The sequence below is a fragment of the Chiroxiphia lanceolata genome, chromosome 2, assembly GCF_009829145.1.
Source record: "Chiroxiphia lanceolata isolate bChiLan1 chromosome 2, bChiLan1.pri, whole genome shotgun sequence".
In the NCBI taxonomy this organism is placed as follows: Eukaryota; Metazoa; Chordata; class Aves; order Passeriformes; family Pipridae; genus Chiroxiphia; species Chiroxiphia lanceolata.
This window is the reverse complement of record NC_045638.1, coordinates 118251494-118266737: the sequence shown is the minus strand read 5'-3', so window position 1 is coordinate 118266737 and position 15244 is coordinate 118251494. Positions and strand designations below refer to the sequence as shown.

General features: G+C 46.8%; 1 protein-coding gene across 1 annotated transcript; it reads right to left on the bottom strand.

Moving 5' to 3' along the window:
• Positions 1-283: 283 nt before the first annotated feature.
• Positions 284-13343, bottom strand: CD2 (CD2 molecule). The gene is made up of 5 exons (XM_032679455.1): positions 13217-13343; positions 10117-10413; positions 7543-7785; positions 4115-4234; positions 284-2255 (listed from the first exon to the last, which is right to left on the bottom strand). The coding sequence occupies exons 1-5, from the start codon at positions 13275-13277 to the stop codon at positions 2047-2049; spliced, it is 930 nt and encodes a 309-aa protein (XP_032535346.1). The 5' UTR covers positions 13278-13343; the 3' UTR covers positions 284-2046.
• Positions 13344-15244: the final 1901 nt, after the last annotated feature.

Here is a 15244-nt window from a genome sequence, read left to right as displayed (position 1 = left end):
CAGCTTTGTGCTGGGACAGAGTCACCCTGACATCACCTCAGACACACACAGTGGTGCTTTCCCACAAGGAGCTGTGCTGGTGTCACCCCACCAGTCCCAGGCAGAGGAGGGCCCCACACTCAGGTGGCAGCCAGTACCTCCCAGGGATGATGTGAAACCTCCTGCAACCAGGATTCTGTGGCCCGGGGACCAAAATGGTTTTGTTGCCTCCTTTGTGTCAAAGTGAGATGACAGATACTAAAGCACCAACCAGCACAGGTGTGGACTAAGATCCTCTCCACCCAGTCTCTTCTTTATTCATTCACTGCAGGGACATAGCCTATGGTATGTTACAAAATAAACCATGAAATGTTTACCAGGTGCAACTTTAACGAGTGAAAGCCCTAAAACAAGCTGCAGGAAGCTAAGGTAAGAGCAAGTAAGACTCCCAGGGCTGCGCCCAGTGTCAGAGTTCAAGAGAAGTGACTGAGTTCTGGAAGAGGCAGAGACCACCTCCTCCTGACAAGTTACTTCCCTTCCCTTATACCAGAAGGGTATACCAGTCAGATTTCTGAGGAGAAACAAAGGATGGCTGGTTTATCTCCACTGGAATGTGTAGGATAGTCAAACCTACAAGAGGTATTATGTGTTCTTCTGCCTAATACCAACAAACTAGCTGGATGTCTCATACTCTGTGTCTCTCACAGCTCTCTCCTCCTTCACCTGCACTGCCTCTTACACCAGATGGGCCAGTGTATCCATTCAGTCATTGCTCTGAAAAAGGGCTGTCCTCTCTTGGCCCCTCAGCTGTAGAGGAGGTTTGTAAACATCCCCAAGGACCAGAGGAGTTAGCAGTGTCCAGCACACAGAGGGTGATGCAGGTACAGCTACCACAGTTCAACTTCTCCCTTTTGAGAGGCTCTCAGCAGCTCTCTGTCATCACCTTGTTGTATGTGAGGTGTTTCTTAGCAAAATCAAGAAACACGGTCTCTTCACCCTGAGCAGGAGGACCTATGCCAGAAAGCCATGAGAATTCAGACAATGCCACCAGTGATCAGACTGCTTGGCAGTTCATAATGCTTGTTTCATGAGCCAACAGGTACCAGAACTCTTCTAGGAGGAAAAAAAAAATTGTCTGGATAGCTAAACAGGCATGCTGAGAATAAAAGTTTGTTTTATTTGCCAACAAGTCACAGAAAACTGAGCTGAAACAGTCATTGGAAGGGCACTGTAGCATGTTCTCCTGGCCCTCAGCAGGACGAGGATGCCTCACAGGCAGTTGTCTCATCCACCCTTTGAAACCCCCAGGGTTGGAGACCCTCTCCCAGAGGAAACACTATTTCAGTGTTTCATCTAGAAAAAAAATATCCTGATCTAACTCTCCCTTGCTGCAGTTTAAGCCCATGGTTTCTTGTTCTAAACACAGTGGAGAAAGGGAAAAGCTTATTCCTTTCCCACTTGTGTTTTTCCCACGCAGGTGCTTCAAGGCTCTCCTATGTCCTTTCAGTGTTTTCTTCTCTGCATTAGATGACACTGATTCTTTCAACTTCAGGCAAGCATTTAATTACAGACAACTATTTTTTGGTCCAGGAGGCCGTATATTTGTATTTGATGCTGAAGCCAGAGAGCTGTCCTAATGAGTGGCAGGAGGAATATACATGACAAAACCCTGTAAGATCCATGGGTCCATTTTTATCAAGAAGAGCTTTCGCTTCTTCTTGGTATCAACCATCCAAAAAGCACGAAGATAACAAAGAGTGGTAGAAACAAGTGAACCACAGAAAGACACAGGCTTCAAGGCTCAATGCTCCATACCCTAACATGGAGACACATGAAGAAAAATGGCCACAGGGATGAATGCCCATCACCTTGAATCTCCTCCACCGGGTCTCTTCATCTCCATTTGTTGCTCTCTCTCTCTCTCTAATTTTCTGCAACAAAAGCTGTTGTTTCATAGCTGAGCATTACGCAAGGCTGGGCGGGAGGCGCTCCCGACTTTTGGAAACTTCCTTCCCCCGGTGAACGGCGGAGCAGAGAGGCGACCATCCCTCCTCCCGGGATGCACGTTTAAGGTCTTTCTTTCGGGTGGTTCGCAGTCCGGGGCTGAGCGCGGGGCCGGGGCCGCGGGGGCTGTGGCTGCTGCTGCCCTTGGGGCTGCGGCAGCGGCCGCTGCTGCACCCGCACCTGCTTCGGGGTGGGAGCGTAGGGCGTCGGGGGCAGCTCCCGCATCGCCCTGTCGCTCTCCGCCGGCAGGGTCTGCATCATCCGCTGCTCATCTGCAACGACAGAAGCACCCCGCGCTCAGGCACACGCTGAGAAGTCACACAGCCACGGAAACGTCCTTGGCCCCAAGCAGGAAAAGGGCCAAGTGTCGATCTTAACCTGCCGCTCTCACAGGCGTTCCTGCTATCCCAGTGAACAAGAAAAAAATCACCCCTCTGCCTGCACAACATGGGAAAACGTGGAAACTTTTTTTTATCTGCTCTGTCTTCTTTTGGAGGCTACTGAAGGGAAAGTGAGATGTAACACCAGGAGGCAACATCAAAGCACTCTGCCCTGCCATTGTCCGTGCTGGGATTTCCAGACACCTGGAAGCCAGGAATCCCTTTTATCATCAATTTTCTCAAATACAGAAGAAGTAAATTCATGCCAGCTGACTTCTGATCACTGACTCGTCATTCTGAAATGTCACTCAGCTTAATTTAGGGATTGAGGGATTTACCTCTTGGGAGGCTGAGTTGGCCTTAAGCACACACCAAACTGTTTCAAAGAGGCTGGTCACCCTCTTACATTAGTTCTCATTTTCCCAAACTTATTTTCTTAATTCTTGCTGAGTCCAGACCCAAGAATTGAGAATGTGGTGTCACTGCACAGTTGAAGGAATAATCTATACCACTCAAATGGAAACAGCTATAATGTAAAATAACACTCAGATGGCTGAGCTCACCCCAGCATTGAACTCACAAGGTATAGAAAACCTTCTGAGACAACATCCCGTGCTTGCACTGCTGTGAGCTCTCCCAGAAAATAGGAAGGCACTTTCCTGTTCTTCACAGTCATAGCTTTAGGGAAAGCAGGAGAGCCATGGAAAGTTACCCGTGCTCAGGTGTGGTGAGGTTGCTCTCACCTCAGCCATGGGACTGATCATGCTCACCCTTGTTGTCAGCCTGACCACTGGCATCTTTGAGGTACAGCTGAGGTTTCCTTCAGGAATTGCCCTCTTTATCTTGCCAAAGGCTGCTGTGGTGTACAGAGCAGCTTCTACTCCCATTTTGTAACTCAAGAACTGACTGACACAGAGACTAGCTTTTTTTTGAGACCACAAAGGAAGCCTCACACAGTGCGTGAGGGAAGAACTCAGAAAAAAAGCCTTTAAACAGCCTCTGCCAGGGCAACCTCCCTCCTGCTTTAGCCTCCAGGTAGGCCAGATGACTCTTCCTGAGCAGGAGCCCAGTGTCCTCTGCCCACCCAAACCAGCAGGAATGCCCAGGCCATGTGTAATTCAAAGCAACCTCTCTGTCAAGTGTGAGAGCCCACTCTCAGAGAGGACTCTGGCAGAGTATTTCCTGTGGTCTGAAAGAGGCATGAATTTTGGACAACAGATGAGACCTCTGCACACTCTGAAAACTTCAACACTTAAAAAGTGCCCCAAGTCGGACCTCCAGTGTTGACAGGCCTCCAAGGACATTGTTTGCAGAGGGGACAAAGTGCTGTGAGATGCCTGAGGAAACACATAGAAAAGCTGAGCCCTTCTTGCCCCTCCTCATTATCTAGACTATTTCTGCATGTTACTAGTGTTGTTAAGGATCCAAATTTTATACCACATAAATTTAATGAAAAAAAACCTGCTGACAGGCTATCTAAGTGTATATTTTAGCCCCATGGATGCTCCTGACTGGTGACCTTGGCCACAAATAAACAAAAGGGCTTGAGAACAAGAAGTCCTTTGTTCATGGCATTTATCAGAAAGTGAGACTGGCAATGCCAGCTGATCTGCTCAGACTCACCATATGCTAAAATCAGGTTATTGCTCATGACAAGGTAGAGAGCACACTCCTGACCACGGGAAAGTTCAGCGGGAAGCTCTAGGATTTTAGGTGTCTGGGTAGCAACATAAAGCCCCTTGAACACTTACCATCACCTTCACGCCTTTTTGCTTTCCTCCTCCTGATACAATAAATAAGCCAAATCACAAAGATGACAAAAACGAGTGCACCGCCCGCTATGCTTAAGATGAGATAAAGGTCCAGCTTGCCTAGTTAAGAGGATGAAAGAGGAGGTTAGATGGAAGGAAATAACTTGCACAACATCTACTTAGAATTCTGTATTTTCTTCCATTGACTGCAAAGGCAGAGCATGCCTTTTCTGGAGAATTTTGATTGCTCCATAATGGATTCAAGTTCTGCAGAAAATTGAAACCAGAGCATTCATGTGTGCCAGCTCATCTTATTTAAATTACCACAAATGCCTGGTTCTTGCTAGCGATGGACCCATTTACGGACAATGAGCATCCAGGCAGTACTCAACATCTAACAAAAATAAACTTCTTAAGTACTTTCTACTGAGCTGGAAACACTGAGACCAGCTCGCTTCACAGTATTTTGGTACTTCCTCTTCAATTTTTGGCTGTACACAAATTAAAAAAAAAAAAAAAAAAAACAGTGAAAAGGAAAAGAACATAACCAAATACATCACAGTCTCAAAACGAGAGTTTGGTTTGCCTGTATGCAAAAATTTATATGAGTCTTCCTGCTCCTTCACCACAAAAGGTTTGCTGGATGCTGGCCTTCCTTCACCACCTCCTGCTCGGGCTGTCCTCCTGGCACTCAGTGATAACACTGGAGCACAGGTGCCATGGAGCTGAACCCAGCAGAAGTGCACCTTCCTTGGCTTCTTAGGGGACAAAGCTCCAAAGGGGAGACCACCACTGGTACCACCCTCATCATTCAGTGGGCGTGCACATGGAGGGCAAAGAGCAAGGACACAAAGCTGAGATGTCTGCACTATAAAGATCACACCATCAGCCTGGGCTGCCCCAGTGGAAAAAAAAAAAAGATGAGTACCCTCAGGGATGTGGTTCTTCTCACTTGTTTTAGCTCCAAAAGACACCGAGGTGTATTTTGCCCTTTCTGTGCCTGTTCCTCCCAGCTGACTGTAAGAGGAGCCCAGGCAGATTAATATATTTTCATACACTTTTCATACACTTGTATGAAAAGTTAGCTGAGCTGAAACCCACCTGAAGCATGCCTTGCTTGCTAGAAGTTAAAATTCAGGGTGATTGGCTTTAATTGCAGGGCCAAGTATTCAAAGAGGATAGCAGGGTTGGAAAGAGGTTCGACTGAAAGGTGAGGGATTTTTAATCCACTATGGATCTGGCAGACTCCTGCCACCACACAGAAAGGTTCGAGGGGTTTTTAGTTTGAGGAGGGAGGGTAGTGCTAACTGGGTTTAGAGGTTTTTTGGTGTCTGAGAAATGCCATATTTGTACCTTAAAGATCGGTGTGGCAAACCTTTCATTTCCCTGTTAATAATGTGAGAAAAAACAAACCCTCCCACCCAACTCACCCTGTGAAAGAAGAGCGTTTTTCAAGGGTGAGAAGAGGTGAAATCTATGTTATCTAGCTGATGGCTAATGTCTGCCTATACCAGCAGTACAGGTGGGCCTGTTCTTGCCTGGCTTGTGCCCTGGCATAGCCAGCTTCTGCCAGCATTTCCTCATTAAGACCAGGTGTTTGGGATAGTTTGCCCTGCTGTAAACAGCCCTAATCCAGCGGCACACACTCATTCCTCTTGTCCCTTCCCAGTGCTAGCACTGTGCAGTCCATCAGGTCAGGCAGCTCATGCAGCAGCAAAAAACCCACCTTGTTCAGCTATATTAGGCATCAGGAGGGTTTCTCAGGAGGCAAGGGCGGCACCGGGGAGCAGAGACCACCCTGTCCCTCAGCTCTGTGCCCTTCAGTCAGCCTCAGCTGTAAAACCTATATACCTTAGGGCTTGTTCCCTCCCTCCTCACACCATGGGCTGACCTTCAGATTTGGACTTTCCCTCAATTCACTGTGGCAGAAATAGATGGATATTGGAAATACTGAGCCAGCTCTCTCAAGCCTGCCTGCCCCCCACCCCACTCCACTAGCTCCAGCAGGAATCTGGAGCCAGGGAATGCTTCAAGCAAAGCCCTTGAGATTGGGTGGGATGAACCCAAGCCCAGCAAATTCAAGGACTTTTCCCCAGTTATGCACTGGATTTCTGAACTTTGAACGGAACACCACATCCAGTGTCATACCAGTATAATCTGTCCTTTGTTTCTGCCTTAACTTTCAGGGCTTTTACTGGGGGGAGGAGATGAATCACACGATGACTTCTTTTGCCTATTTAATAATTTTTCAGCATGACCCCTACCATTTAAAATGCAGTTCCTTCAGTCCTTTTGCTGCACCTGTGATTTAGAAAGATGATACTTCAACTGAGTAAGAAAAACCATGGAAAGATCACACTTCACCTGAGTGAGAGAAACCATGGTACGCTTGAGCCGTGTTCATCTGAGCCATGTAACCCCAAAGCTTAGCTAAATTCTCCATAACTTCTCTCCTGATTTCTAGGCCAAGCTGGAGGGTTCAAGCAGCTTATTTTTCCCCCTGTGAGAGCACCCTTCCACATCCACATGTGGCAGGCAACCACAACCTTCATAGACATGATTACGCAGAGGAGAAAACACACAGGTGATTTCTCCATTACGAGGATGTAAATCAAAAGCAAATCCTCTGAAATCAATGCTGTGGCTCCGCATACACACGAGAAGATCCCAGGCCATATTTTTCCAAAAATAAACTGTTAATTTATGTTGTGGTAGTTTGTGTAGTTTTATGCTGTATTACTGAAGACAACTCTTTGGCTTTGGACCACTTGACTGAAGTCAACCTTTGGGAAGCACCATTAGTCTTAAAGGAATAAAGGAGGATAAAAATTAAGAGGAAAGTGCTTTCTGCCTCTTGCAGATTGCTTTATGTCATTAAAACACTTTCAGGCCCACTTCCCTGCTTTCTTCTTTACTTCCTCAGTCTACCACTAGTGGTGGCCGACACCACTCAAGTCTATCAAGGAAGCTGACACCAAAAAGTCTGTTAAGGTACTTCTGGCAGCTTTTGGCAGAAGAGTCAGCAGTGATGGAGGGGAGGGAGAAAATGATGGGATAACCAAGGATCTCTCTCTGATTCGTTCACCCTGAGACAGCCTGATCTACCTGGGAGACTGAAGTTTCCCTCAGGAGACTTCACCTCAAGTGGGAGCAGCACTGCAGTGCACCCTGGAGACCTCATTACCACCCACAAGGCTCTTGACTCCAGAAAAACCTGTCCCACCCTTCCTGCAACCCCCAGACCTCACTCACATCCCGACTACCACAGCAGCATCAGCTCCCAGTAACTGTGCCAACATTAGGCTCCCAGTACCGAGTACCCAGGACCATCAGTGCTCCTGGCACCTGGACCAGTCCTACGTGTATGTGCAACTGCATCAGGCTGTGTGGGTCCACCCTAGCAGATTCTGACAAAAGAAAGCTCTTACCTGAGCACTTAATTGCTTTTTCAACCATTTTTTCACTGACTTGGTTCTTAACAGCACATCTGAATGTCCCAGAATGCCGTGTCTGCAATTCCAACATGGCTGCACTCTTTTGGATTTTTCTGCCACTAGGTTGAGTCAGTTCTATAGTAAATTCTTCACCTTTAGCCTTGTGGTCCACTTCACACTTGACAGATACAGTTTTATTCATGCATTCAGTGCTAAGGATTGGCTGAGGGACCGGCTCTGAAAAAGAAGAGAAGGGACAGGCACATCTGGGATGGTTTCTCCTTTTGAAAACCTCCATTATTAAGCAGAGCAGAGAATTAACCTCAAATAACCAGATAATGAGAATGAACCTGCTAACAGGAGAATGAACCTGCTAACAGAAGAATGAAGAGCAAATTAGGCCTCTACTGCAGAAGTCACATGGCCATAATAAAGAAAGTGCAGTGCAGTAGCCTACATATTTGGCCCAGCAAAGCAGAGCTGCACCACTGTGGCTGGGCTGCTTTCAGTCTCAGCCTGGCTCACAGCCAGCCAGGCAGGTGAAGGGAGGAAGCTGGGATTCCAGGGAGGCAGTGGATGGCAGAGGCTCAGAGCCACAGCCCCCTCCAACTCCAGCCCCCGTGTCTCGGTGAAAATGAAGTTGGCCCTGCTCTGCCTGTGCCCATCAGGACAGATTCTCTCTAAAGCAGGAAAAACAACTGCTTATGATGCTCCGTGTACTACCAACAGCACTCGGCCAGCTCAACAGCCACAGCATGAAAGCCCATCAAACCAGAATGGAAAACACAAAACAGACACCTCAGCTCTCAGTGAGGCTGTGACAGAGAAAACTGATTTCTGTCTTTTCTTACGCCCTGCAAACAACCAGTTACGTTTTAGTTCCAGTTTCTCTATCACTGGTGGCATTGAAAGAGCCAGAAAAGCCTGTGGGGTTTTCCTCAACTAGGGGCAACTGGCAGGGGCAGCAAATGGAAAAAAAGATATTTCACAGAATATTCTGAGTTGGAAGGGACCCACAAGGGTCATCAAGTCCAACTCATAAGTGAATTGCCCCTACAGGGATCACACCCACAACCTTGGCATTGTTAGCACTGTGCTCTCATCAACTGAGCTAATCTCAGAGTCCACCTGTTAGACCAAGTAAATAAAAACCTGCCAGGGTCACCTCTAGTTACAGGCAGTGTAAGTTATGGAGATCATAAATTTTAAAGCCAGTGAGGGCTGTTCATGGCACATGCAGTTTGGGTTCACACATGAATCTGTAGCCACGCTTTCATTGTTAAGTCCACTCCTCTTCTGCAAACTCTAACCAGTTATTCAGGGGAACATCCCAGCGTGAAACACTAGAGTCCAGGTGCTAGTGATGGAGTTGTGTCAGGATATCATTGAAACTGTGTTTTGGGATTTTTTAACAGCTGTTTGCCCAGCCCTAGTAACAAGAGGGTAACCTCGCTGCCAAATTACTCCAGCACCCAAGAGTTACTACAGGACTTTACTTCCAAAAATGTGTGTCAGAGGTAAGGCAACCTCTCTGCACAGCACTGCTGCATAGTGGAGGAAATGATGCAGCACACAGCTAGGTTGGAACATTAACCTTAACCTGAAACAAGGACACCCCAATGACAGTTCAGTGGCCTAAAACATGAGCAAACAGCATCAGGCCCTGATGACTTTCTGAATCTGTTTGCAATAATAGTTCTCAAAGTAATGAGACACCCTCACTGCTCAGCAGCCCCCTAGACACAGGGCTTCCCATTGCACAGAAACCCTGCTAAAACCATTCCAGCTGTTGTTGCTGCATCATCAGGACATCATTTCTGTAGTGCCAGCTGGTGCCCAGGAACTTGAGAGGTTGGCAAAGGTGTGCATGCTGGCTGAAGAATGACAGAGCAAAACTATCTTCTTTTTGGGGAAAAAATACATGCTGTCCTACAGCTTAGAGGCCTGGAGATGTGGCAGCAGCCATATAGGAGCAGAATAACCATTCCCCATCTTCCCTGCTCATCTGAAAAACTTTGGGCTACTACTGCTCTGATCCCTAAGGACAAGATTCAGCAAAGGCTGCCTTCGTGCCTTGAGCCCATGCAGCTGAAATCCCCAGGTGTGTGCTTAATTGTGCTTTGAACAGCATCCTGCTTCCAGAAACCTCTTGTGGGAACCCAGCAGCCTACGTGAGGTTTCTGGAAGCAGGATGCTGCTGGGAGCCCAGCCCAGGGTCCCAGCACCATCGGTGGTGCTGCAGTAGGGCCGACCACACCCACCCTGCTCTCAACACAAATCTGCTCACAGCTGCTTTCTTGGGCATGAGCAGAAATCTGGTGGCTGACAAGCAGGGGAGCCAGAAAGAAGGTAGGAGTCTCAGGCTGTCCATAAGAACAGGAGAAGGGAGAAGAGAGGCAGACTGCTGTCAGTGGCAGGAGGAAGAAGGTATGTCTTACAGAAGTCCCCCTGCCCCCAAATCAGAAAGGAGGGCAATGAGTAGGAAAGGCTGCAGGAGATAAAAAAAAAAAAAAGGACCAAATCTTATTCAGCTCTGCTGGGAATGGTATGGGAAGAGCAAAAACTCACCCTGAACAAAGAAGCTTGTCTTTTCTTCTGCCTTCCATTTTCCATCCCGCTCATGAACAGTCACTGTGTAATTTCCACTGTCCCCTTTCACCACCTGACGTATTTGCAGAGTCCCATTTTGGAGTATCTTACACCTGCACTGGTCCTTGTTCACAAAGTACTTAACATCGTTATCTTTGAGCTGAACCAGCCTCTGTCCCTCTCTCTGCCATATGGCATGGTATATGCTCCCAGGAGCAGTGATGTTGAGAAGAACCGTCTCATTCACTGCCTTGTAAAGCCGGTTGACGACAGAGCCTGTTAAGGGAAGCACAAGCAGCCCATCAGTGGTCTCCAGCAGCCCTCGCTGCCATGCTCAGCAGCCACAGCAGTCACCCAAAAGGTTGTCATTTGCTCCTCCCCAGGTTGCCTGAGCATCTCTGCATTACCGTTGCCATCTTCTTCCCCTGCTCCAAAGCACCTCTTGGTTGTTCACTAGATAAGTGTCAGCATCCAGTTTAATTCTAAGAGGCAAGAAAGCTAGGAGTCCAGCTTCCAAAAGGTGACTTTTTATACTCTGGCTGACTTACTTGGAGTGACTCTGGATGCCAAAGATTCATGGCTGCCTACGTATTTAACCCTGAACTTAACCCTTCCTGAAAATAAGGTCGCTTTGGTGTGTTTTGCACGTGGCACACGCTGGTACCCAGAGCACCCACCACTGCAAACATTACTGCAGGCAGCAAGAACACAGACCAGCAGTGTCCCTGGACGTAGGATCTGTTCAGCAACAACAGTGATAACAATAATTATAACAATAGTGGCCCGTGTCAAGCAGTGAGTGAGTGTAAGGCACTGAACGGAAGGCAGACCCACTGCAGTGCCCCCTCCTCAACCATCCCAGGCACCCTGCCCCACTGGAATGTATCCACTTGATTTTCCTGGCACTCGACCCTGGTGGGGCAAGTAAGGCAGGCAGAAACAAGCAGCCACTCACATTCTGTGAAGTGACAGGGTGCTGGAAACATTACGAGATAAGCAAAGGCGAAAAAAACCCTTTTCTCTTTGCGGGTCTCCTTTGTTGACAGCTGCCTTCTCCAGAGCAGTTCAGAGTAGGAGCTTCCCAAAGGACTGGGCAGCACTTGAGCGTGGGGCTGCCAAAGGGGGTATTCAGGAAAGCCAAGGATGCTAAAAGTCTACACCAGAGGGGACGACAGGCCCTTCAGGCCGTGCCCAGGCACCCTGCCCGCTCCCCTCCAGGCTGCTTCACACACGGCCCTTGCAGGACCCACCCCACAGAGTGCAAAATTTGTTGGGAGGTCATTTCAAGTACTGTCCCCACCCCCGAGGCAGGTGGAAAATCTGCAGGAGGAGGTAGAAACCTGCGTGCAAGTGTCAGGTGGGATAAGCTCACCAGCAACCGACCGTGCGCTCAGGGCCACGGATTATTTCATTTCTCATTTTCTCATGCTCATTCCTCCTCAACTTACGGGATGAAGCCAATCAGCAGGAAGAGCTGATTCTGCTCTAATTTTATATATTTTAAGCACTTTTTCCCCACAGAGAGAAAAACTATGCTTTCGCATATTTTTTATTGCAGTGCTTTATTCCTGGTATCTGGGATAATGACAAACTGCCCCACAGAGGGGAAACTGAAATCCAGCGGCTATTTCATTAAACCAACAATATTAGATAGAATCAAAGAACTAAAATGCTGTGCCTCTGCAACAAGAACATTAATGCTGTAGTGCTTCTGGGCACATTCACCTAAATTCAGTCTAAAGAGAGGCTGTTCTTTCAGCATTGCCTTTCTTACAAAGTATTTGACATATCTAATGAAATATCCTGAAATCAAGCTATCGACTAAACAGCCTTGGAAACAGCTATGACCCACGTAGGTGACACTACAGATTATACCCAAATATTTGAATTCTGACATTTGTTTCTGCTCACTCATGAACAGCTGTTTAGAGCTAGTAACAGGATTTCTTTGCATAACAGAAACTACTTATATTTTCTCTCTGAAAGTAGAGGAAAAAAGTAATCTGGGTTTTCAAAGATAATTCAATGGCACCTCTGTGAACAGACCACCGAGACACAACTATCTGATCCCTATAGTTTTGCTAGCGGAAGGCTGAGTATCCCACACATATACTAAAAATCTGTTTAGCTAATGAAATATTTCTGTTAAAAAAATGCCAACTAAAATGTGCTCCAAGGGGCAGAAAGATCTGAACTGAGAGCCCAGAGCTCACTCACGATCACAAGAAAGAGCTAGAAGTTCCCATAGTAGCTATAGAGAAGGAAGGAAGTCTTTGAAACAAGTTTTCCATTCAAGGGAATAGTCATCATTTCTGCTGGGGAACGTTTCATAGATCATGTACATTAAAAAAAAAAAAAATCCTTATTTATCTATTAATTTTGTTCTGAAGGAAAAGCAAAGCATTAAACAGCCATACATACAATCTGCATTGGAATGAAACAGAGGAAAAAAAAGTTATGCATGCTTGTGTTGTCTCCATCTCTTATAGCCTTCTCTAATCTATGAGTTAACACCCTAATTAAGTTTTTAGATTAATATTTTAAAAAATAATGAGAACAATAATGTGCAAAATATATAAAAGATACATGTATTTGCTTGCTGTTTTCACATTTTAGACCTCAGCTCCACTGAAGACACTGAAATATATCACTCTGTTAATATTTATGGAAGAATATAAATTACGCTTTCAAAAGATTTGCGCATCTTCGATAAGAAAAGGAAATTACATGCGATAATGCACAGCGAACAGAGGATCTCTAATGTAGTACAAGCTACCTTGAGGGCAGAAAGAAAACTGCATGCTGACATTTCTCATTATACATGTGTCAAATTAAGGCTCATTAACTTAAAACCAAAACTCTTTACAGCTTATTATTATAACTGGAATATGAAACTCAGGTCCTGCCCTCCCCCCGGCTGAAAATTAAATCAAATAATAACAGCAATAACTCTGATGTCTTCACTCATTGGAAAAGTGGAACTAGTTTCTTATCAGTAACAGCCCACCAAGTTGTAAATGGCTTAAAATGCAGTTTTAACGTTAGCCCAAAAGAGAAAAAAAGGGTAGGAAAAACTCACATTTTACACTGGAAAATAAAAGCAGCAAGCACTTGACTAGGAAAATCCTCTCAAAGTTCATTTTCAGGGTCAAAAAAAAAAAAAAAATCCACTGTCTCCTTGTCTAATGACAGCTCCTGGCAGGTGAAAGGATTGTCTGCTGTGAGCAGTCATGGGACGTGTCAGTACAGCCCTTGTGCCCTCCTCCCCTCCTCCAGCTCTCACCCCGGCACTTCTTGTTTCTAGCACAGACACACACACACACACAAAAAAAAAAAAAAAAAGGGGGCAGAATTACCTCTCAAAGGAGGGTTTTGTCAGGATGGGGACAATGTGTAGCAACAAAGAAAATGTACATTCAAGGCAGGAACGCCCCTGTGGTTTGCCCACCCAGCTGGAGGGTCAGCTGGGCCCTTGTCCTCTTCACTGTTCACCCAAAGAGTTCAGCTCCAGCATCCACGTGCCACCATCCTCAAGAGATGGATGCAGTTTTTGGGTCGGGTAGTGATGGAAACCCTTCTTCTCCCCTGTAGTCTTAGCAGCAAGGGGACAGCAAGCCCAGGGCCCCCCATGAGGACCAGGTGCCTGCTGGCTGTTGGACAGCGTTTGCAAAGGAGATACACTTCTCTTGGAAACCATCAGGAATCAGCTTCACATCAGCACCTGATCCATGAGGGGCTTGCCAGTGCCACAAAGGCATCCTGCAGTCAGGGCCAGCATCTGGACAAGCTGTGAGAGACAGATGAGCATGGAAGGGATGAGAACACAGCCTTGGATGTAGCCATAAACCATCCCTGAAGCTGGCTAGTGTGGGAAGGAGCACAAGGAAAGAAGCTGTGAGGAGGCAGGGGAGCTAGGTGCAAAAACACGTGAGAAGATAATAAAATCTTTATGCCTGATTCCAATATGAAACAGATGGAGTAGTGAGGATTTTGAATCTTACCCTCCTCAGCACAATTCCTCTGGCTACAGTGGCCACTGAAATCGTCCAGCTTTTTATCACAGGTGTAGACCAAGAAAGAAGACAGAGGAACAGCTGTGGCACTGGAGATGTACAATATTTGATAAATCTTTCTTGTTCATTCATGCCATTCTTCTTCCTTGAAGTTAAAGGTCTTGTGAGACACCTCCTCTTCTCCAGCTTCATCATTTTTTAACCGCTACTAATGAGGTAAAAAACACCTCTTTTTGCAAAAAAAGGAGAAAAATTTATCTAAGGTAAAGTGCACTAAAGTCACAGTATTGCTGCCTCTAAACCAAGCTTTTCTTCCTTCTTTCTGTTATTATTTCCTCACAAAGAACGCAAAACAGAGGTACACGCAAAAGGAGAGAGGAAACAACAGGAATGAGATGACATTTCTGTGCCTGACCTCCATCCTCTGCGGCAAAAAGCAAGCTGAGGGCAGGGGCTGCCGTGCCCAGGTATCTCCCCAGCCAAGAAGGTTGTGTCGATCTCTTGGACACATCTGCTTCCAGCCCAAGTGCTTAAATGACTTTAGGCTAAGGCAGCAACACCAATCTCTCCTGTCTTTTTTTTGTTTTCTTTTTTTTTTTTTTTCACTGTGTCCGTCAAGCAGAGTGGAGGGAGGCCCCCAGCATGCTGAAACCACTGCCCACACTTTGTTCAGCTCCTTTCTTCCTCAGGGAAACATCCCTCAAAGCCACCACCGGCTTCCACACCCCACCCCCCCACCCCCCCACCCCCCGTCCGTTGTCTGTTTGTCACATGCTCGTATTGTGAACATGCTGGGGCAGGGTCTGTCCTTCTGCTCTGAGCACACACAGCCTGCTCAGTGCCATCTCGCCCACAGGAAGCTGCCTGCTGTGGAGGTGCAGGCAGAAACTGGGACTGGTACAAATCAAACACAAATGGAAAGACACGTGTGTGCGTGAAGAGGAAAGTGAGGTAAAGCTCCATGGCAGCAGAACAAGGTGTAAAAGGATTCCCCGTATTAACAATGAAGGCCATGACTTCCAGCGAGTCAGTTTGTCAGGCCCACTCATGCTCTTGTAAAATGACAGCTGAAATGAGTCAGACTGAAAGCCCCT